This window comes from Pollicipes pollicipes, unplaced genomic scaffold, assembly GCF_011947565.3.
Source record: "Pollicipes pollicipes isolate AB1234 unplaced genomic scaffold, Ppol_2.1 Scaffold_4740;HRSCAF=5597_pilon_pilon_pilon, whole genome shotgun sequence".
Taxonomy (NCBI): Eukaryota; Metazoa; Arthropoda; class Thecostraca; order Pollicipedomorpha; family Pollicipedidae; genus Pollicipes; species Pollicipes pollicipes.
In genome coordinates this window covers 36,715,749-36,738,913 of record NW_023596545.1, presented here as the reverse complement: position 1 = coordinate 36,738,913, position 23,165 = coordinate 36,715,749, and the positions used below count along the sequence as shown (strand labels likewise).

Sequence of the window (23,165 nt, the reverse complement as noted above, 5' to 3'; positions counted from 1 at the left end):
ATTTTCCCATCTCCCATGCATTTTCACCGATTCGTTTGAGCACTGCTCGGTATATTGCTTACAGATGGCAGCCCTTGTTCCCACGCCCATATCTAGGCCCACATCCGGTCTCGGACCGACATCCACCCCTAGGCGGGACTCCATCCAGTCTGGGGATGGACCAGAATCCCCAACGGTCCAGTCCAGAATCCCCAAGGGGTATTTGTGCGCCTGGCATTGCATTCCGATAAGTTGGTACAAAGGGCACATGAATAACTGATAAATGACACCATGCTTCTCTGTGTTTTCACGTCCGTCCGTCCCAGGACCCAAGTGTCTGTGTCCAAGTGTCTGTCTGTGTTCTAGTGTCTGTAGTTCGTCCTCCGATGCATGTTCATCCATGAAACCTGTCCGGCTCTGGTCCCAGATCTAGCACTGCCCGTTTTAGTCCCAGTCCTCACTTAACCCCGGTCCCACGTCCACGACCGGGGCCACGTCCGCCCACAATCTCACGTCCGGTTAGATCCTAAAAAATACATACTGTCAAAATTCCGACAGCTTAAGAGTGACTTCGTTTACGCATTTGCCCGTTAAAAACGGTGACTTCTGTCATTCTTTGAGCTTGTGTGGCGTGCGGCACGCGAAGGACATTTTGGAAACGTCTGCGTGCTTATATCCGAGACAATCCCAGTTGGTCGTATGGCACTGCATTGCACCGGTTTCGTTTTGAGAGTCACAAAGCACATTAACATCGGAAACAGTGTATTTATCGAGTCAGCTTCCTAATGCCCAAGTTGATCATCCCACTTGTCCCCAGAGTAAGTACAGGCACTGGATACGTGCATTGCAGTCGTAACCGGCTTGCATCAACACGAGCTGGCCACAGTGCTGCTGCGACCTGCGTGGAGTCGCGAAGCTGGCCACGGTGCAGCTGTGACCTCCGTGGGCGCACGAAGCTATCAGCGCTGGAAACACGGCGGCGTTGAGAACATCGCAATAAACCTTGCCGGAGCTCCTGTTGTATAATACGCTTCGGTGTTCACAGCCTGTGGCTTCGATAGGACGGAGTTGCACAACGTGGCGTTTGTGTGCCTGGCATTACATTCCGACAGGGCGGTACAAAAGGCATATGGATAACTGATAAATGATGCCGTGCTTCTCTGTCTCTTCCTGATCATGTAGACATCGCGACACCACACTTATTTTGGAGCAGATCCAACCATAAAAATCAGACCTAGCGGCGTTTCGATCGCCGATTGTTCAACACACGCTATCCTGCCGCTCGCCAGGGAGCTGTCACGTTGCCCTGCTGACACTGTGAACCGGTGCGTTCCGGCACCTCACTCCAGTTGCTACCGGGGATCGAATGCGTCACAACTCGCACTCACACACACACACGCAACGCACACAACCGGCACACTCGTGTGCTGTCGGCGTCACCCGCGTGTCGCGGACAGGCGCCTCTCTCGCCGCCACCGCGCCGAGGTAGCGGGGCACCGCGGCAGGCTCAGCATAGCACCAGTCCGACCGTCGAGCTGGAGCCGCGGCCAGAAGCGACCGCGGCCGGCGCGGAGTCCTGCGGTGCGCGGGGAACACGACCGTGTCACCAGGCGGAGCTCGACCTCGCCGGAGGGCAGGGCGAGCCCCTCACCAGCCGTGTCCCTGTGGCGGAGTCCCAGCTGTGGAACGCCGTGCCGCACCACAGGTGTTCGTCCAGGCCCGGCCACCGGGCCCGGTCGCGGGGTGAGCTCCAGCCGGGAGGTCAACGCCCGCGGCTGTTGGTCCGGAGTTGCGCTGACGCTGTCCATCCGCTGGCCGCGATCAGAAGATGACCTCCAGCTCCTCGCCGTCCTCTTCGCACTCGCCCGGGTACAAATTCTGCGGGAACGGCGCGAACACGGGTTAGTTTTGTTCCCGTGGGATTCGCTGTAGGGCACAGTGATGCGAACGTGTGAACAGGACACACATAGCGAACAAGTGCAATAGGGTGTAGTGCGTGCCGGCTGAATATTGCGTCGCTGACATTGAGCTCAAATGAGTTGATTCTCAAGGCATTGTTTTGTACAATTGCGCACCTCTATGACATGATGCACATTACCATCATCAATGCACAGGCAAGCGCACGAACATGATTTTCGCAAAGGGATCACGCGCAGGAGCCCTCATGTGGTCTCTCCGGGGAGAAAACACGCTTTCCAGCACGGTTCCCATGCCTCGTCTTAGGAACTCGTAATAATACGTTTGGGGTTCTACAGTGAGTGACGTGAAATCAGGAACGTTTGTTTCATGCTTTCCAGGAGGCGGAGGCCCCAGCTTGCTACGAGAGGTCACGGGCCCGTGGGTCTCGCCTGTGTGTCCTTCAGTGGCCAACATGAATAACGTCTCGATGTCTCGTCAGCCGCGCCGCCCGGCTGCCAGTCAGATAAGGACCCCAGGCGGTCCACTGTGGCGGCGTCCGGCGACTCACGTCACAGTTGCCCCTGTCCTATCCCTTCAAGTGACTCACCTCACAGTTTCCCCTGTCCTGTCCCTTCAAGTGACTCACGTCACAGCTGCCCCTGTCCTGTCCCTTCAAGTGACTCACCTCACAGTTGCTCTCGTTTTGTCCCTCCAAGTGACTCACCGCACAGTTGCCCTCGTTCTGTCCCTCCAAGTGACTCACTGCACAGTTGCCCTCGTTCCTTCTCTTCAAGTGACTCACCTCACAATTGCCCTCGTTTTGTCCCTTCAAGTGACTCACCTCACAGTTGCACTCGTTTTGTCCTCCAAGTGACTCACCGCACAGTTGCCCTCGTCCTGTCCCTCCAAGTGACTCACCTCACAGTTGCCCTCGTTTTGTCCTTCCAAGTGACTCACCGCACAGTTGCCCTCGTTTTGTCCCTCCAAGTGACTCACCGCACAGTTGCCCTCGTTCTGTCCCTCCAAGTGACTCACCGCACAGTTGCCCTCGTTCTGTCCCTCCAAGTGACTCACCGCACAGTTGCCCTTGTTCTGTCCCTTCAAGTGACTCACCGCACAATTGCCCTCGTCCTCTCCTTTCAGGTAACTCACCTCACAGCGGTTGCCGCCCTATCCCTCCCAGTGACTCACCTCACAGCTGCCCTCGTCCTGTCCCCCTAAGCAACTCACCTCATAGGTGCCCTCGTCCTTTCCCCTCAGAGACTCATCCCACAGTTGCCCTCGTCCTGTCCTTCTCAGTGACTCACCTCACAGTTGCCCTCGTCCTGTCCCTCGGCGACGGCCTCGGCCACCTGCTCGTGCACCACCGAGTCGACGTCGTGTTCGGCCGAGGCCAGCAACAGACCGAACAGCCGGCTGTCGAGGGCGAGGCGCGTTAGACGCTGACGTCACACACTGACGCCGGGTCGGTCAACAGGCTCACTTACACTGAGCCCTCACATGGAGGAATAAATCAACAGGAGATAGGACGATGGTAGCGGGAATTACGTGTGAGATCACATAAACGGTAGCAGTGGTAGTGGCTTGTGAAGGCAGAGCAAACATGTACAAATTTTTGACTTATAATAATCGCATGTGATGATCGATGCTATTTTCATTGAGCGCATTCACGTGCTCGGGGCTCCATATTTCTGAACAAATGCTTGACTCCCAGCATTCTATCTCTACGACCTTTACGACGGACGCTGGCGCTGCTCACCCGCGAACAACCAGTAAAGGCTTGCGGCAGACAAGATAAATCACTGCATATACCAACCTGCCATCGGCTTATAACACCCTGATCGCTCATGCTTCCTACAACGTTCAACATAATGCTCAAAAATGGCGACTGTTGAACTGGCAGCACGATGCACGTATGAGAAAAAGGAAGACAAGTGTGCAACAGCCGCTCATTGCCATACGTCAGCTTGTCATATGGAGGTACACATGGCTCTTCGACCCCGTACATCTGGCCTCAACCCTGGAGCTAGAATGCTGTGCACCAGTCTCGCGTCACGCGCAGCAGCGGATCTGACACCGCTCCGGAGAGCGATCGCAAGACGTACCTGGTGCCCTTCATGACGGTGGAGCGCACGCCGTACTCTCCCGCGTCCGTCTCCTTCGCCTCGCGGTTGGCGCGACACAACGCCTGCAGCAGACACTCGGGCTTCCTGCGAATCTGCCGGTAGGCGCTGTAGGCCAGCACGACCGGCTCGCCCAGCGAGTGGTCCAACGTGTCCATGATGTAGTTGTCCTCCTTCTTCCCGGAGAGTTTCCGGAACACGCTCTTCGGCGACTGGTACACCTCGCTGTACGCCTTCAGCAGGAACTTGTACGTGTCATCACAGAACGCCTCAAAGTCTAGGTTTATGCCCATGGTGGCCACGGTGTCCTCCACGTGCGGGGCGGCCATCTCGATCAGCTTGCTCACAGACGTGTCGTACATGGTCGCCAGCGACGCGGCGCCCATCTGAATCTTGAACAGCGCCATCGGCTCCTTAAGGAAGTCGTGCGCCATCCGGATGTACGGCAGCGCCTGCTCGATGGCCGAACGGCGGATGTCCTCGCTCTTCAGCAGGCCAAAGGCATCTGCCACCGAGTCCATGACAGCATGGAAATGACCCGCGATCTCGCGCTCGTTTTTGCTGTTCTGGATCTGGCTTAGGTAGGCGGTGATCTCCTCCAGGCCCTCCACCTCGGGGATCATGCTCGCGATGCTCTTGAAGTCGCCGCCACTGGCCGCCAGCTTCATCGCGATGTTCTGCATCGCCATCGGGTCGCTTCCGATGGACTCTAATGAGCCCATCAGTTTGGTCAGGTCAGGCACGTTCTCCATGACGCCCTCCGCCTTCTTAATGGCTTCCTCCACGGTGATCGTCGACTTGGTACCCTTGTTCTCTTTTTTAGACTCAGGCTCTGACTCCTTGTCTTCTTTCTGTTCGGATTCCGGCGCAGTCTTGGGCTCCTTCGTCTTCTCCGCGTCTCGAACCGCTTCATCCTCCTCATCGGTCTCATCCTGCTTTTTACTATCGTCCTTTGAGTCTCCACCGACCGGCTTCTTCAGTGGTGTCTTAAGCTTGTCGAGGAGGAGCTTGACAAACTCGGGCTCAGCGTTGTCCTTCTTCACCACGTTTCCGAGGATACCACCGAAGTTGGTGACAATCTCGCCGAGCTCCTTTGCGGAGGGTTTCTCGTCGGCGATGGCCTCCATCAGCGAGGGCAGCAGGCGACCGATCTGGTCCTCGGAGCCGGTAAACATGCGCATCACTTTCTTGATCTCTTTCATGAAGGTGGCGCCGTTCCGCGACCAGTCCCACTCCTGCTCGTCGACGAAGTCCTGCAGGAACGACTCGAATGTCTCCAGGGCGCTCTGGTCGTACACGAAGTCGGAGTCATCGACGGTGCTGGCGGCACGGATGCTGCCCAGCACGCCGGACGCAGTCTTCTCGAACTTCTTCAGTTGCTCCTCGCTCATTGTTTCCTTGAACGCCTCGTTCAGCCTGTCGAGAAGGAATGGGCTCGCCTGCTCGTCCTTGATCACCTGCATGAAATTCTGCAGGATGGGCACCAGATCCTCGGTCTTCATGCCGTTGCCGGCGCCGCCCTTGCCAAGCAGACCGCTGGCCAGGCTAGCGAGGGAGCCGGCGCTGATGCCCTGGCTCATCAGCTGACTGAGGTCCACGCGGCCCGATAGCACGGATGTGAACAGCTGTCGCACCAGCGCGCCGGTAGCGCCACCTCCCTCGCCGCTCATCACCTCGCCGAAGTTGTCGAGGAACTTCTTGCCGTCGGGCGTCTCGGCGAAGATGGCCAGCTCGGCCAGCGAGGAGCGCAGCACGTCCGGATTGTAGGGATCCTTCATGAGGTCGAGCAGCGCCTTCTGCAGCACGGCCATCTGCCCGCGCAGGTCAGGCTTGTTCCGCTCGCGCGAGTACTTGTCGGCGCCCTCGTCGTCGGCGTCGTCGCAGTGACCATCGCGGCAGCTTTCCTCGGCCGACGCTGCCGCCGCCAGCACGAGCAGCAGCAGCAGGGACGCGTTCTTCATCGTGGCTGATCTGCGGCACGAGGGCGGGCATGGTCAACACGGAAGGAGGTGGAGGGAGCTGAGTCGTGGAGTTAACGCTAGAACAGGTGCAGGGTTCTGCGTCAAATCGGACGAATAATGCAATATTTTGGTAGGAAAAACATTTATTTCGTGACGTTTGCCTCAGATGATCTGCGGCTTCTAGTTCTGTCTTCTGCCTTTTACTGCTACACCTATTTTTGGGCATTCACGGCCCACCTTTGGGGTGTTCACACGCCTATGATCTGGGTTTATGGCGTTCGCGATCCCCCTTTCCATGGATCGACAAATTTGTTAACGTGGGCTGTAAGTGTGCATATCACCCGCTGCAACGCCATAACAAGCTTTGCAACTTGTTTACAGGATGCGGCTTTCCAACCCACGTCACCGAGAGCTTAACACAAAGCTAAAACCACAAAGTTTCGGCCATGCAATGCCACTTTGCACAATTAATGACATTTGATAGAATGCAGAACCTGCGCGCCAAACAGGCTCTGCAGTCATCTTTTTCTTCAACAGGAAAAGATGAAGTGTTTTAGCGGCGTCCCATCAGCGAGACCTGACAACCCGCGGGGTCAAAGCCCTTTACCGGATGGCACACATCTGCGCGATATGTATTCACCGTCCCCTATTTCGTATTCCAAAAAAGTCATGCAGGAATCCACGATTGCTCAGATAGCGCGGACACCGGCCGATACTTCGGACGCCGCGGCCCAGCTCGCTCTGCTCGCCTGCCGTGACCAGCACCCTCTGTGGGCTGACGCTCCCGCACAGCTTCACGCTACGGTGACACGTCACGCGCGTCGCACACGTCGTCGACGCACGCCCTTTTATGGAGCGTCGGCGGCTGCAGAGGCCATGCTAGCGCTCAGGGGCCATGCCGCAGCCGGGTTCGCAGCCGAGCCCACACGTGAGTGCTGAAGGCCACTCGATCATTACGCCCGTTTCCCGACGAACTCAGCAGGCGCCGGGTGAGCTCGGTCTCGGCCACCAGACCTCACGGAGTCAGACGTCACGGAGTCTGATCTCACAGAGTCTGATCTCACAGAGTCTGACCTCAGTGAGTCTAACGTGATCGCTCACGGTGGGGCCCCGAGACGACGGAGCCGGTCATTTCCATATGGCGTCCGTCTAGCGTGCACGGCGGCCAGTGACTGGCAGCGGACCCTGACCGCCTGCCGGCTGCTGGCCGCATGCCACATGCCGCGACAGTGCACTCGTGGGAGCATGCGGAACATGTGGCGATGTCTGACGTGATTTTATCACCAATCCTTCGGCAATGAACTCGATGCTCTGTCAGTGCAGTTGTTGCCAACATCATGACAGGGCGACGATGGTTCAGGAATAGATCTAACGTTAGCAATTTGTCCATTATGCATTTGTGTCCATGCGCCGACGACGCGTCGGGCTTAACCTGCTACAATTTGTCGACGTTGTTAGCCCTGCAATGAATCACGAGATACTGCATCGGTGCCAATACTCCAGCAGTACATCACTAGGAAACTTAATGTCAATATTTCAGCGAGGTATCAGCGTCGGTAACAACCCGGCAATGCATTATCCGACGGTGAATCAGCCTGTGAAACCCATTAATGCATTACCCTACCATGCATCGATGTCAAAGCCCTAACGAGGCATCAGTCGACAACGGCATTGTCAGTAGCGTAACAATGTGAGGGCGCGCCTGACAGCCAATTCTGGCGGAAAGACAGAGTTTCAGCATCTCAGGATTTCCGCCAGTTTTGGCAGAAATCCCGGCGTTAGGCGCGACTCAGCCCTCCTGGGCTTTGACCTGGCCACGCAAGATGACGATACCGGCGCGGAGTCTGGCGGATGCCGTTCGGGTTTAGGTCACGAATAAATCATGCATGCAGCGGGATGCTCGCTGACGGGCGCAGGGCTGCGGCAGACTGCAGGATGGGGGCGGCCAGCGGTGGATCCGGGGGAGGGGGGAGGACGCCCGGTGCTGAGGCGCGCATGGGACGCGTTTGAAACCGCCGATGCTCGTCGCGTTTCCGTTTGGACACGTATTGTTATTTACTGTGTCAGTTGACGCCTCCCAGTTGTACCAGCTATGACAAGTCAGGTCCAGAACGGAAGGCTGCTCACCGATCTCAAGGTACACCGTCATATGTGCCCGCCCTGTGAGATACAGGAGGCTGACGTCATCAATATGGCAGAGCACCCGTTCTGCCATATCTGTTGGCAGTTATAAAGTCGCCGAGTCCGACACGACACCAGACGGGATGCAGCATCGTGATCTGCCCCGGAAGTCCAAGCTGCGACATTGGGCTACAAAATCTAAGCCAGTCACCTTCCTTGCTTGTTTTTGGCCTGTTAATGATTCACAATACAATATGTATAGCCGAGGAAGCCTTTCATGTTGAAAGTGTTATGAAGGTCACTGCGTTTTTCCCTCTCAAATTTCCAGAATGCGGGAATCGGAAGGGCTATGGCATGGAAAACAAATTTACAAGTTCAAAAAGGAGCCTTCTTATGTATGCGCTTGATGTTTAACGGTTGATGGTGCATGGTTTGGAAGTAATTCCTGTAGCACATTTCACTGAGTCGGAATTAATTCACTATTCAGCTGTGTCGGTAGCAATCGCCGATTAATCAATGAAGATACAGAGACGGGAAACTACAGCTGCTATTCTTATTCTGCCACTTTGCGTTGCAGTAGGTAGCACGCTGCTGCTCTGCACCGCTTCTTTGTGACCAAAACAGACGTGACACGCCGGCTTTGGCTTTCGGCTTTCCGTGACACGCCGGCTTTCCGTTTGTCCGGCTTACGGCCGGACAAAACGCGGGAAAACACTCGACCGCTCTGCACAGCGTCCGCCATTTCGATCACCGTCCCCCTGCGCGCGTCCTCCCAGCGCCGGTGGAGATTCTCGGCCATCTTTGACGCCGCCTCACCGGCCGCGGACGGACACCGGAGGACCTGGCGGGAATGTCCGGCGCGTTCCCCCCTTCCCGCGAGCGCGACTGCCAAAACACCCGGCCGGCAGCCGCCGGGCAGGGGCGGTGCGCTAGGTATGAGACCCGCCGGTCCGGCTCTTACCGCTGCGTTTGTGCTTCGTGAAGACGCTGTGCGGAGGTGAAATGCGAGTTGCCAGTCAAACATCACTCTGGCCACAGCATGCGTGCTTCGCGCTCGGAAAGAATGAGGCTGGTGTCATAGGCCGTCCAGGGATGCGTGCTGCCGTGCTGGCGCTGAAGCGAATTATTTGCAGACAGGCAATATGTTGCAACCAAACTGTACAGGTTTCAGAACTGTCGTCACCAGCATCCAAGCAGATTACCTGGGATTGTGTTAAGTGCCTGTGCCTGATGCGAGTGCAAGTTCTAACATCAAGAGGATACCTGTATAAATGACATTGCACATCCACGGACCTACATCACGCTGCATCGATGGTGAGCGGCTAATATTTAGTTTGTAGCCGAACTCACCTCGGGACGTTTAAAAAAAAAATGAACGGAGCTAAGCAACGCAGGACGGCAGGGCGATATACTGTGCCGGTCAGTACGTGACGAGACCATAGTTCCCGGCAGTTCCATACAGAGAGAGCGGAAGAGAGGGTCAGAAGAGACAACCACCCGCCTCTGTAAGGTTGACGTTTGGTATCCACCTAGACTTGCATAGAAGGAAGTGAGGTAAAAATTGTGTTTACGTTATCGACCTTATCAGCTCGTAGGATGCGCGGCTGCCGGTTCCATGCCTTGTCGCCACCCGCAAGCAACGCGCAAACCAGCTCAACGCGCAAGTAACGCACAGCCCCCGTTAATGGCACCGGCAGTCAGGCTCTCCCGTTAATGACACCTGCAGTCGGACTCTCACCAGTGGTTCGGAGGCTCCGCCTGAGTCCTCGGCCGGTCACTGCCCGTCTCCGCGATGTGGCTGGCTCACGCGGACGAACGGACGGCCGGCGCGGGGACTGCGACGCGGCGTGACTGGCTAGCACCACGTCAGCGGCGGCGGCGGCGCCGGGCGATGACCCGCCGGGCTAGCGGCCCGGCCGCCCGCCGGCGCCGCGCCGGGTAACGGTGTGACGTCACGACCGACCGACCAGCCGCGGAAGTGCCGCCGCGGGGAGAGGAGGCTCCGAGGCGGCACGGTAGAACATCCGGTCGCTGAGGAGGGAGGGGGGGGGGAAGCAGAACCGGTTCTCGGGAGAGGGGACGGGGTGGGGTTTGAATGATTTAAGTCAGCTTTGGACCAAATAAACTGCCCCTTAGATGCGCGTCGTCGAGGTGTGATAGCAGTGCTGGACCATTTGGTTTATAGATGCTTTTCATAGTTTGGCCTTGTCAGTTAGGAAGAAACAGCGCTCCGTTCTGTTACACTTGCGACGTTAATGCTACCTAAGCGTCCTTTTCGGCTCCTTAAGAATAATTTTATCCGGTCTGGTAATGTTCCTAGAGGCCATTTATGCGCATACGGAGAACAGCCCCAGCTTTTTTTACAATTCATGTAACTTAGGAAGCTTTCATACTGGACAGCCTATCTTATTCACACTTTTTTGAAATGACTGCAGCTGCATTATTTGTATGCTTCAATTCGCTTCGGTAGCTAAAGAACTATTGCAAACATAAACACTCTGCGTAATGATTGCAAATAAAGCTTTGCTTCCAAATTTTGATTTGTATTTACTGGCCATGTTCTAATACTGTTTTAGGGCATATATGACGCAAAGGTTACAGTTCGTACCGTATATCGGACAGCGGCGCGAAGAAACATAATCATGGCATATAACTTTGATGTCAGAAAGCGACGGGATATTTGGGTGGACCTGAGCTCCGGAGAAGTGGACTCAGTTCTGGGGCCGCGATTATTCTTACCAAAACCTCCTTCGCCAAACTGAGGATGGACTTCGACGAAGATGATTTCATCTTTATTGAATCTGGTATGTTGGGTCTGTCAACATCCTTTCCGAATGGTTCGGTGGACTCATTAAGGATTGCACAGCTTATCACCATTCTTGCCACAATTAAGTTGATATTGTTTTTTAGGGAAGACCCTTGGATCACAATAATTTTTGCTAGGCATAGCTTGCGAACATGCATATGGCCCCAGTCTGCAACCCATGGCAAACATGTCAAAGAATAGAGGAAGACAGCATCTTTCCTCAAATAGGATAGTTAATTGCTCATTTGTGGCATTTTTTAGACCTTAATTTCCCCCTATAACATTACCTGCTCACTTGGGACATATTTTCACCAGTCTTACACCCTAAAACAATTTGCCATCATATTCAATCATTTTCTGTGATTTTATCGATTTTGTGTATTAAAGAAGACATTATGATGCCCCAACATTAAAATTTAGTATTTTCTGCATCCATATATTGATAACATGCCCCAAATTAAAAGCCATGTTGCACCTTTCCTCCATTGAGGTCGGGCCAAAATCTGCCGTGGTTGGCAGACTCTGTGCAACAAGAATCTTTCTGAAGGGAGGGGAAGAGTGTGAAAGGTTAGGTTTCCCCACTCCTGCAATTTAAGACTGAGGTCATAAAAGCTTGTCCAGCAATAAGTGTAAATCTCTTTGCTGACACATAATCTCTTGACCACAGCCTCTGTGACCCCCATAGCTTTGCTCATATAGACCTATGTCCTATTACTGTGTTCGAGCAATTCCAGCACCATTTATTGCTTTGTCAGTGGGTTTAGATTGACACATTGTCACGACCCAGTTACTCCTGTTTCAGAATGATGTTTTTGATCATTTACTAACTGACAATAAATTAAAAGTGATTCATGCACAGCTTAGGACATCATCCCGCTTGTTGAAACACATGTCCAGAGTTTTTAATGCTGTAGATGAGCCACAGAATGTGCAGCATATTGTTCCCCTACTTTCTTAGATATATTGTATGGGTGTCAACAGGCCTCAATGTTTTTCTAGGTCTCTGCTTCTCAAAGCCAGAAAGATTTGGATGTGCCTTTGGTAGCTTCCAGTTCTTACGTATCTTGCCATTGTGTCCTCAGTATTATAATATGCTCTTCACTCTATGGATTAGGAGTCCAGCATTTGAGAAAACTCATTTTCTTGCTAATTAACTACTTGTATTTGGAAATTGTAAAGGTAATTGTTCACATTCCTTGTGCAGTTTGCCATTGGGATATCATCAAACCAATAGCATTAAGCTGAGCCATTCTGTCATGAGCATACATTGTGGTGCATATATGAAAGGCATGTCCTGATGCTGCTTCAGCTTCAGTTTTCCATGTATTTCCAGCTGATGCTCCTGTGGAAAGTCTCAAACCACTGACACCATCAAAGGCGGGACGGTACAGACCTCAACCAGCATATGCGAAGCGTACAGGAGCGGCGGATGATGCAGAACCATCTAGCTCAAAACCAAAGCTCAAGAGGAGCTTCAGAACCAGTCCTGAAGTTCCTGGGTGAGAAAATCCTTAATCAACTGCTGTATCTTGTCAGAGTCGTGCTGTTCCTTGATCATGTTGGTCTTAGTTGCCCGATATCGCGAGCCAGTCATAAGATGCTGAACAGGCTGGACTTCGAGGCTCACACAATCACTATCAGTCAAACTAAATATGCTTCGCTGTGGGTATGGACACTGTGACCAGGCAGTCACGGTGCCTGTGAGCCCAGGCCATCATCACATATTGCAGGCCCTGATTGCTGGACTAGGCGTGGTGGCGGCATGGGATCCGCTGTCACCGCCAACATTCCCGCGCCGGCTCGCCCTGCCGTGCGCATTTAGCGGTCTGGCGTCAAACGTCATGTTACACTTGTTATTTATCAACAATCTATTTCCATCATCATTATCTAAATGATGATATCTAATGATTATTATGATATATATATATGATGATACTTATGATACGGTGCCATCAGGAAGTCCATGTGTGCATATTGTTGGGCGGACACGATGCTTTGGCTCGGTCCCGGTGCGTCTGACGCAGTTCGGCTGACTTCTTCGTGCGTGTTTTGCCGTGAACAGACCGGACGTGGCGGGCCAGTCGCGACCGGGGAAGCGCAGGAAGAAGGGCGCCGACCCGGACAGCGAGGAGGAGCGGTGGTTGGACGCCCTGGAAGAGGGCAAGCTGGAGCAGGTGAGACAGTGGTTGAGCGCTGTGCAGTTGATGGCGGCTTGCCTTCGCACACGTATGGCCACTTACCTGCGAGGTGGACGGTCGGACAGGCATAGGCCCAGTGCTGTCGGGCTTGTTCGCTTTCCAGCAGCGCTGTTGTGCAGTCGCGCGTATAGCGTGCGCCTGGATTACCTGACGACGCATGCAAGACGCGCTGTTATTTTCTAAATAAAACGTTTGCGGATTCATCAGACAGGCGTTTGTAAGGAGGTGGTTTTCGAAACGTTCTCCATCCAGCGCCGCGTCTGTGCCGTCCCGCCCGTCCTCCAAAGCGCAGAGTCTGTCCGCTGCTGTCGGCCCGCGCGGCACCATAATGTGACGTCATCAAATGGCCCGTGCGGCGCCGTAGGGTGACGTCATCCATCGCCGCTGCAGGTGGACGATGAGCTGCGCAAGATGCGGAACCCGCTGCTGATGACGGCCCGGCAGCGGGCGCTGCTTGAGAAACGCTCGGGCGACGACAGTCTGGAGAGCTTCCCGGCCGAGCCACTGGTGGCGCTGCCGTCGGGTGAGTCAGACGCGGCCCCTTCGGGCTACAGTCGCAAAGGGGGGGGGGGGATGTTTCAAGGGACGGTGTGGCGGAGCTGGAAGAGGGGTAGGGGTGTTTCAAGGGACGGTGTGGCGCAGCTGGAGGAGCTTCCGCCCAGCGACCGCGGGCGGGGGCGCGGATCGCTCTCCAGTCTGGGTCTGGCCGAGGACACCACCGTCTCATCCCTCGCGGCGATTGGCGCGATTAGTCGGATTTGCTCAGTGATGTGAGATGTTCTGTGCGTCATCGGACATTCACATTGATTGAAGCGTGCGCCTGCGTTCGTCGCAATCGTAGCCGCTCAATTCTCGAGTCATCTGCGTGTGTGGAGCACGGCACCCGCTCAGTTTCGTCGCGGCTATTAACACTCGTCAGGACTGCGGGCAGTGTGGTGGCATGGAACTGGGTGTGAAAGAAGTATGTTTGGAAGGTTCCATTTTATTATTCGGCAAGGTGCTCAAACTTCACAACACGGTAGCTTTTGACAAATCACTCCGTCATTGTGTGGGAGGCTGCGGCTTTGCATTAAACAGTTGCAATGTTAACAGCACAGATAACTTGAAAATCGGGCTTAAAAATATAAATCCTGTGTGCTACAAATTTTCATGCACTCGTTGCTCACACTTTTCAAATTTGTATCCATTGTGTCAAAAATTCACGAGCATAGAGAACACCTCAAAATACCTTGCCGTTGAACTAACTGCTCTGGTTCGATATGCTTCAGGCTACCGCGCCAAGTCTGAAATGACGGCAGAGATGGCTGAGCGGCACAAGAAGAAGACGGAGCGACGCCGAGAGCAGGCCAAGAAACACCGAGAAGAGGAGAAGGTAGCCATAACGCCGGAATCCAGCGTTTGCGCGTGTGTAACGGTCACAGGCATCGTGCGCGTGGCTTTCCACGGCACCAATGATTCTGTTCTTGGTGTACTTCGACGGGCTCGGGACCGCGCGATACCCCCTATTTTGGGCCGCCCGTCCAGCCCTCCGGTGTCTGACCCGGCCCCCTTGTCTGGTCTGGCTCCTGTGTCCGACCCGGCCCCTATGTCTGACCCTCAATGTCTGACCTAGCCCACGTGTCTGACCCAGCCCTCCGTGTCTGATTACCCGACCCCTGTGTCTGACCCGGCCCCCTTGTCTGACCCAACCCCGTGTCTGATCCGGCCCCTGTGCCTGATCCGGCCCCTGTGTCTGACCCGGCCCCTGTGTGTGATCCGGCCCCTATGTCTGACCCTCAGTGTCTGACCTAGCCCGCGTGTCTGACCCAGCCCTCCGTGTCTGATTACCCGACCCCTGTGTCTGATTCGGCTGTTGTGTCTGATCCGGCCCCTATGTCTGACCCGGCCCCTGTGTCTGACCGGGCCCCCTTGTCTGACCTGGCTCCCGTGTCTGACTCGGCCCCTATGTCCAACCCTCCGTGTCTGATCCAGCCCCCGTGTCTGACCCGGCTCCCTTATCTGAGCCGACTCCCTTGTCTGACCCCACTCCCTTGTCTGACCCGGTCCCTGTGTCTAACCTATCTCCCCGTGTCTGACCCGGCTCCCTTATCTGAGCCGACTCCCTTGTCTGACCCCACTCCCTTGTCTGACCCGGTCCCTGTGTCTAACCTATCTCCCCGTGTCTGACCGAGCCCCCATGTCTGACTCGGCCCTCCGTGTCTGATTCGACCCCCATGTCTGACCCGACACCCGCGTCTGATCCGGCCCCTGTGTATGACCAGGCCCCCCTTTCTTACCCGGCCCCCATGTCTAACCCTCTGTTTCTGACCCGGCCCGCCGCCTGTCTGCTCGCAGAAGAAGACGGTGAGCCGGCTGTTGAACAAGGCCGACTCGCGGCCGGGCCGGGGCGGCGGCCGGTCCCGCTCGCGGGCCGCGCCGCCGGCCGTCACCTACCGGCAGACGACAGAGGGCGCCGAGCTGAGCCTACCGCCCGGTCTGCCGCCGCCGCTGGCCGCCCAGCCGCCCAGGTCAGCCGCCGGCGCGGCCGGTCCCAGCTGCCCGGTCCCGGCAGCCTCCTCCGGTCGTCCGGCTGGGCGGTGTACGGTCCCTCCAACGGCGGGAGCGTGTGGACCGGACGTTAGATATACTGGACAGTCTAGTTAAGCGTTCTGCGACCGTAGCCTTACTCTCACTACTCATAGCCCAGCGTTTGTGATTTGTTTTGGCGGCGCCAGGTGCGCCCATAACTGCAACAGCAACTGTTAATTGCTTCGAAACCGCTTCGCGGCGGCGCCCCCGGCAAGTTACCATCGCTCCGCTGACGCCCGTCCCGCCGCCAGGGAGCCGCCGAAGCCGCGCCTGTGCGGCGTGGCCGGCTGCCGGAACCTGCGCCGCTACAGCTGCGCGCGCACGGGCGTGTCGCTCTGCAGTCTGCGCTGCTTCAACGCCAACGCGGCACTCCGAAGACCGCCAGCCAGCCGGTCCTAGTGTATTGACGCTTGGGCGGGCTCCCCGCCCGGGCCGAGCGCAGGTGCGCCACGCTACGGCGCGCGCGGTCGGCTCCGGCGGCGCGCGACGGCCGCGCAGAAGCAGGCGGGGCGCGAAAGACTCCGGCGCGCTGACGGCCCGCGGCAGACGGCCGGACACGTACAAATCGGCAGTGGGCGGGGTCGCGTAACGGCGGCGCGGCGGCGCGGCGGCGGCTACAGCTGCTGCTGTCGTAGTCGGCCACTCTTGGCGGCAGCGAGCCGGGCCGCCCCGGCGCGCGTCCCGCTGGGGCCGGCGGCGGCGCGCCGCGAGCCGCGCCGCTCACGGGCGCCGTAGTCGGCGTAGTCGCCGTCGAAGTAGTCGTAGTCGTCGGGCACCAGGCCGCTGCCCTGGCCGCCGTCCTCGTCGTCGCCGGTTGAGAAGCCCGGGTCGAAGCCGTCCGACGACTCGGCCAGCGCCCGGACGCTCTCTGCACGGCGGAGAAGCCCATGAGGCCAGGGAGAGGGGGGGGGGGGGGGGGGAGGGGCGTCACGAGTCAAACAGAGCGCGCGGAGACGTTCGGTGGAACTCTGACCTCGGGACTCGGGACTCGGGACGCTGTCCAGCGGCGCCCGAGCGGGGTGGGAGATGCGAGGCTGAGGTTTTCGGCTGTGATCGCGTAGCGAGCATCAGGACCGCTGCACTCGATGTGTCTGGACGTAACATGTGTGTTTGTGCGGTGATGCTGCCCGCCAATCGAGCGCAGTAATGAGCGTGCGACAGATGTCCGCCAGTGGCAAACGCGCTGTAATTTATGGGCAAGGACGGCTGTTCGCCATTGCCAGTGACAAACGCCCTATAATTTATGGGCAAGGACGGATGTTCATCATGTGACTTTAGTTCACCGGGATGGTTTCACTCGATTTCATCGATGATAAAGCTATTCAAACAACGTTGCCTGCGTTAGGTTCGGTGACGAGGATGTCTCTCTTCTTTGCTAGTTCTGCTCTGACGACCGCTCTAGCCTCCCGCGGCGCGTGCACGTACCGCTGAGCTCCTGCAGCTGGCGCTCCAGCGTCTGCACCCGGCCGTTGAGGTCGGTGATCTGCGCCCTCATCTGCGCCGTCTCGGCGGCGGAGGCGCCGCCGGTCGGTTCGCCTGAGGGGCGACCGGACGGTCAGACATGGCGGAGGCGCCGGCGCGCGCGCTGCGGGTCGCTGGCACACTGCTGTCGGCCGAGCGGAGGCACAAGGGGATGCACTGTCACAGGGAGGCTGCGCACGGAACAGTGGGTAGAATCGACACAAATGTGTAGCTGCTCAGAACTAAATGCGGGGCCTTATTCGGACGGTCTACAGGATGTGGCACGCAGTGTTCAACTGCATTTTGCAAGACGTCTGCGGTTCCTTACCGAGCGGAACCAGCTACAAATTAATCACGTTTACCAGAGTCGAGACTTTTACGGCAGCATCTGCACCACATCCAGCACTGCTGCGAGATTCGGAGCGTCTTCACTAAAAGTGCTTTCTCCAGGCATGCCGTAACCGTAGTTCTTGCTCTCTTTTGACCTTACTGAACCGTCGTGAACGAGCTGCATCTCCCCGATGAGAACGTCGTGACCATTTATCACCCTTCCCTTGCTGACTCGCTTTTCCGACCTTGCTTTATTTTCATCTCTTAGCGCGTGTGCCTGCGGACCAACAAACCCGCGATCCTGCCCCGGCCCGGACCGGCCCGATCGCCGCTCTCCGCCTCACCGGCCGCGGTGCCGGGCAGTCCGGGCAGGCCGGGGGCTCCCACCGGTCCCACCGGTCCCGGCGGCCCGTCCAGACCGGTGGCGCCGCTGGCTCCCGGCAGCCCGGGCGGGCCGGGGAAGCCCTGCCCTCCGGGCGGGCCCGGCTCTCCAGGCGCGCCATCAGATCCAGTGGGGCCCGGCCGACCGACCACACCCGGCAGACCTGCGGATCACGAGCACCAGGATCAGAATTACGGGCAGCAGCCTGGGAGGGCTGCAGAGCGACCGAGAACGCCGTGGAAGGTCGTCACAGACGAGCTGGAGGCAATGAGCGTCAAAGCTTTAAAGAGGCTCGGGTCTGTATCATAGATTACGTCAAAGAGATGTCAAACACCCCACAGACCTCCTTTCCGGTCTTCCAACGTTATTCCCACCAACACCACGCGTTTTGCGCCCTTGACGGACGCGCTCCACGTCCGCACGTACCGGGGTCTCCCTGCAGTCCGGGCGGTCCTCGCGGTCCGGGCAGACCGGCTGGACCCGTCCGACCCGGCGGTCCCGGCTCGAACGAGGTGCCGGCGCCGGGCGCGGCCCTGCCGCCACCCTCCGCCGCCTCACCGGGTACCCCTGTCGCAAGAGCGGACTGTAACGGCGGGCGCGATGGCGTGTGGTGTGGGCACGTGCCACGTGTCGACAACACTAAAATTTATTTGTCGGGGAGGGGTTGCGTTCCGTTTGAAAGGCCTTACCCCGTCACTGGTTCTGAGAAAATACCTTGGTCTGCATGCAGAACGATAGACATCAGGATGTTTGCAACCATTTTGTCGGAATTTTAGCTCGACAGTCGTTAATCGTGCACAGGCCCCGTCCAGCACCCAAATACACTGGCTGATTTTTTCAAAACCATCAAGGCTGCATGACAATCGCAGTGACAATAGCGGCAAAGCACGGCGCTCTAGTCATTGCACTTTAGCATCGTAAGCGGCGCTCTCCTGTGGAAGCTAGCGCCGAACCGTGCATGCCCAGCCCTCCAGAGCTGCCCACTCGCGTGTGACCTGGGATATGTGGCAGACGACGCACTACCAGACATTTACAAACCGTGGAAGAGACACGCTGTCCGTCACCCTTCGCAGGGGTTAAGGGGAACGTTTCACTCATATGCTTGGCTCTGAACGGAGATAGCCAGATTGTAGGGCGTTGAAGAACAGCGACAGCTTATTCTAAAACCAGGGCATGAGCTTTACGGCAATTGGTTTGGGATATGTTTCGTTTGGATGTATCTCCTTTATGACGTCATTAGCGATGAGATTATACAGCGGTGAGGGGTGCTACGTGCGATGGACACGAAGACCCAACGTAAACGTAACTGGTTGCAATGTTGCAGAGGTGAAGGACTGGGACCCATCTTTTACAATCCAAAACGCTATTGCCACCACTGTTAAATAAGCAGCATGCTTGGTTTGATTTAAAATTTAGGCCTTCTCTGGTCACCCTCAAAAGTGCGCATCTATTTTAGCACTCCCCCTGGTGATGCATGACAAGGATGTGTTTTGCATGGACACAAATTACTTTAAACGGGGGGTTTCATTTTGGGACGTCCATCCTTTCATAACGTAGATCTCACCTGACGGTCCGGCGGGTCCTGGCGGTCCAGCGGGCCCTGGCAGACCTGGCAAGCCCGGCGGACCCTCTGGGCCCGACCGACCTGGCTCTCCCGGGAGCCCGTCCCTCCCTGGCATGCCGGGCACACCGGGTAGACCCGGACCGTCGGACCGCGCCGAGGCCACCCGGCCGGGCGGTCCCGGCGGTCCCGGCGGCCCCTGCGGCCCTGGCGGGCAGTCGCAGGCCGGCGGCAGCCGGTTCGTTTGCCGGTCATCCTCCTCCGCCGGGATGTCTCCCCGCGCCGCTGCCGGCAGGGAGCGGGTCAGTGCTCGCGCCGCCGGCAGGTCAGCCCTCACTAGCACCGCTGCTGTCGATAGGTGTCAGGTCAGGTCTCACTAGCACCGCCGCTGTCGATAGGTGGCAGGTCAGGTCTCACTAGCGCCGCTGTTGTCAATAGGTGTCAGGTCAGGTCAGGTCTCCCTAGCACCGCTGCTGTAGATAAGTGTCAGGTCTCACTAGCACCGCTGCTGTCGACGGGTGGCAGGTTAGGTCTCACTAGCACCACTACTGTCGATAGGTGTCGGGTCAGGTCTCACTATCACCGCCGCTGTCGATAAGTGGCAGGTCAGGTCTCACCAGCACCGCTGCTGTCGACAGGTGGCAGGTTAGGTTTCACCAGCACCACTGCTGTCGATAGGTGGCAGGTCAAGCCTCACTAGCACTGCTACTGTCGACAGGCGGCAAGCCAGGCCCTCCTAGTGCCTCTGCTGTGGATAGGTGGCAGGTTAGGTCTCACTAGCACCACTGCTGTCGATAGGTGGCAGGTCAGGTCTCACCAGCACCGCTGCTGTCGATAGGTGGCAGGTCAGGTCTCACTGGCACCGCTGCTGTCGATAAGTGTCAGGTCTCACTGGCACCGTTGCTGCCGACAGGTGGCCACCCGAGCGAGCCAGAAGTACTCGGCACCATGGATCACAGCTGACACGTCAGTCAGACCATGGGCGGCGCAGGTACTCGCCGGCAAAGCGGTAGATCGTGGGATGTAAGTGAGTCACGATGCTGCAATGCCGTGAAAGGACAGCGCGGACGGCCGAAAGGACGGCCGAAATACTGCTGCACGCATTACCTCAGACAAACGCGGCCGTTTGGCTGGGCCCCGTTTGTCATGCGTCTGCGCGTGCGCAGCCGGAGTCCGTTTGGCTGTGCACAGCCTGCCCTGATACCTCGTGCAATATCATCATGCCCTTGCTGTGGCCATTACGTTACGACGTGCGCATGTGAAGCATGTGGTATGTAACAAAAGCTATACGCAAATACCACCGAAATTATGACGCAATTACGAAGTTGCGTGACGTTCATGTGAGATGCACGTCCTGTGTCCTACGCACATCATCGCCGTACGAACATGCTTATGTGTATACTCGGGTCTAGATACGTGCGTACATGTCACAAATATACTCGGCCACCTCTGTAGGCGAACATAATAGATGCCATATGACCATGAGGTCGGCGCTCCCTAAAATTCAAAGCAGGGCCTTCGTCACACGCGAACATATGTCTGCCATTTTGGGAACGGCTTTACGTGCGCTCATGAAAACTACGCCTGCAGACAGATGTATGACCTAATCGAGCTCACATATTTGTGCGTACACAGGACGTATCCTGGTTCAGATATGCGTACATACGTGGGGCATATCTCGGCTCAGATATGCGTACGTACGTGAGGTGTATCCAGGTTCGGGAATACCGGACGGCGTCCTCATGCCGACGAACGTCTCCAGCGTGGTCACGCGACTGAGGACGTGGGTGAAGTCGTTGCAGGTGAAGCAGGCTGTGGACCTCGAAAGAGTCAGGATCCCTCACTAGTACATCCCTGATGGTTATGACCTTGGTTTCACATGTTTACGGTGGGCTTCATGCGTCAGCCACATTCAGCGAGCTGGATTAAAGAGAGCGCTCATCGTGCTCACGTTCTATTCGAACGTTGGCCAATGCCAACCCTTTGTGATACCGATGAATCAGAATTATGACTGCGCCGCGATTAGAGGTTGGGAGAGAAAGGGTCTTCATGAGTTCCTCTACTAGCATGCGCTACTGACAGCGGCTGTACTTCGACTTCCAGAGGGTGATTTTTGGACAAGTGCGCTCGATAGGCCCATTATTTACGTGATAACCGTGCTCATTACGCACTCATTACAATTTGACAAGTTTAGTTTCATTCCCGTTCTTTTCGATCCGAGGGAGATTTAAGGTACTGATCAGCACAAGCGCGCAGTTAAAACACTTGTGTGAATGAGTAGAGTGTAGTGAGATCGACAGTGGACAGTGTACTTCTCAGCGCTGCAAATCACATTTTGTGAACGATCATTGGTGCATAGCCCGCAAAGAAGGGCCAAGCCACCCTTATATCACCACCAGTGAACCAACCGAACGGGGCATGTATGTACTGACAGCCGCACCAGCGCATTGCACCATCTCACCTTCCGTGCAGTGCTCCCCTTCAAAGCCCGGACAGCAGCGGTACTGGACCCGATTCACCATCTTGAATGAGGTGACGTACTTCGGCCGGCGCCGCCTCCTGCAACAGCCACCTCAGGCGTCAGGGGTGGCCGCCACCTCGTGCGGCACGCGCTCGCACTCGCAATGCAAACATGCACTGTTCCAATTGTTGCAAACAATTAACGTGCCATAACAGTTTTTGAGTAAGGATTTTTTAGCTTCGGTGATGGAATGAGGCTGTCTTTGTCAACGCAGCTAGACGGCTCGTGTGCAAGCTGGTCACTGTAACGGCAATGTGGTGGAGCAGAGATTCGAAGTGACTACCGCATGGATTTTTCGGATAAATCCTAATTTGTTCAGGACATAAAATAGCCATTTTTCATTTGACGGTGTCAGCTTCATATTCGCCAGTCCAGCATGATCGGCAGTTAAAAAACCGGTTTCCTTAACGGAAATAATTCAAACGGGCATGTGATGTGCACCGAAGCTACATGCCATCGCAAACGAGATTAACGTTTTCTATAAGCCAGCTTTCAACAGTAAAATACTTCTTAAATCAAAACATCTTCATCGAAATCAACTAAATTGTGCATTCCCACTTGAAAATGCTGCATTGCGCCACCAAGAAAATGTGGAACAACAAAACAGATGTTTACTGACACAAAAGGGGCAAGGAAGGAGTCAGGCGGGTGTAAAGTACTAACACAGTGTGCCGACAGTCATTCCAGTTGCCAGTACGATAGCATTTCGAGTAGTCCGTGCCGTCGTACTCCTCGGTGCCGTTCTTCACGCGACACGTGACCTGACGCTGCACGGTGACCGGACAGAAGTTCCTGCCGACAGGGGTCAGGGGTCAGGGCGCCGTCAGTCGGGTCAGACCAGTCAGCCAGGGCCGACCGCCTGGTTTAGATCCTGTGAGGGCTACACCTCCACGAGCACAAGTGCCGCCGCCAGTCGAGGTCAGGGCTCAGTGCAGGGCCGAGGGAGGGAAAGGGGGAGGGGCGGACAGAGCAAGGATATACTGCTATCATCTATGAAAGACTGCATCTACCCTACGACGGTACACGTAAAAAAGCAGTGCAAAATCCAGTCTGACCCCCATCAACCCGCCAGAGAACTCGCTACCCCGGGGTCAGTGACTACTGGGGCGATATCGCTTGTTACAGACGGACTTGACGTCGCAGGGTCTCCACTCCGGGGTCGGACCGCTGGGTATTAGCCCAGATTGGTGTCCCGCCAATCCAGGCTGACGATCCGTCAGTGGACCACAAGGCGCCGGTCTGAGCAACGCAATGG

At 56.4% G+C, this 23,165-nt stretch overlaps 3 protein-coding genes across 3 annotated transcripts in view; 1 reads left to right on the top strand and 2 right to left on the bottom strand.

Moving 5' to 3' along the window:
* Nucleotides 1–724: 724 nt before the first annotated feature.
* LOC119098675 (uncharacterized) lies at nt 725–9,937 on the bottom strand. Its single transcript, XM_037221662.1, has 4 exons — nt 9,822–9,937; nt 3,984–5,972; nt 3,186–3,294; nt 725–1,857 (listed from the first exon to the last, which is right to left on the bottom strand). The coding sequence occupies exons 2-4, from the start codon at nt 5,960–5,962 to the stop codon at nt 1,801–1,803; spliced, it is 2,145 nt and encodes a 714-aa protein (XP_037077557.1). The 5' UTR covers nt 5,963–5,972; nt 9,822–9,937; the 3' UTR covers nt 725–1,800.
* Nucleotides 9,938–10,768: 831 nt separating this feature from the next.
* Nucleotides 10,769–16,054, top strand: LOC119098300 (INO80 complex subunit B). Its single transcript, XM_037221222.1, has 7 exons — nt 10,769–10,887; nt 12,223–12,388; nt 12,952–13,063; nt 13,478–13,610; nt 14,356–14,459; nt 15,422–15,555; nt 15,967–16,054. The coding sequence occupies exons 1-7, from the start codon at nt 10,848–10,850 to the stop codon at nt 16,052–16,054; spliced, it is 777 nt and encodes a 258-aa protein (XP_037077117.1). The 5' UTR covers nt 10,769–10,847.
* Nucleotides 16,016–23,165, bottom strand: part of LOC119098555 (collagen alpha-1(I) chain) — a 26,500-nt gene continuing 19,350 nt past the window's right edge. The window contains exons 2-9 of the mRNA XM_037221518.1: nt 22,574–22,702; nt 21,851–21,948; nt 21,091–21,201; nt 19,393–19,674; nt 18,255–18,395; nt 17,791–17,991; nt 17,081–17,191; nt 16,016–16,523 (exon numbers count right to left, since the gene is read on the bottom strand). Coding sequence (XP_037077413.1) covers nt 16,270–16,523; nt 17,081–17,191; nt 17,791–17,991; nt 18,255–18,395; nt 19,393–19,674; nt 21,091–21,201; nt 21,851–21,948; nt 22,574–22,702 — 1,327 coding nt within the window. The 3' untranslated portion in view covers nt 16,016–16,269. The remainder of the gene's footprint in view (nt 16,524–17,080; nt 17,192–17,790; nt 17,992–18,254; nt 18,396–19,392; nt 19,675–21,090; nt 21,202–21,850; nt 21,949–22,573; nt 22,703–23,165) is intronic.

Coding starts and splice junctions, on each gene's coding strand:
- LOC119098675 (XM_037221662.1), bottom strand. CDS start 5,962: ATGAAGAACGCGTCCCTGCTGCTGCTGCTCGTGCTGGCGGCGGCAGCG. Junction 3,295..3,983: donor ACCGTCATGAAGGGCACCAG/GTACGTCTTGCG, acceptor CGCCCTCGACAG/CCGGCTGTTCGGTCTGTTGC. Junction 1,858..3,185: donor AGGACGAGGGCAACTGTGAG/GTGAGTCACTGA, acceptor CCGTTCCCGCAG/AATTTGTACCCGGGCGAGTG.
- LOC119098300 (XM_037221222.1), top strand. CDS start 10,848: ATGGACTTCGACGAAGATGATTTCATCTTTATTGAATCTG. Junction 10,888..12,222: donor TTTCATCTTTATTGAATCTG/GTATGTTGGGTC, acceptor ATGTATTTCCAG/CTGATGCTCCTGTGGAAAGT. Junction 12,389..12,951: donor ACCAGTCCTGAAGTTCCTGG/GTGAGAAAATCC, acceptor TGCCGTGAACAG/ACCGGACGTGGCGGGCCAGT.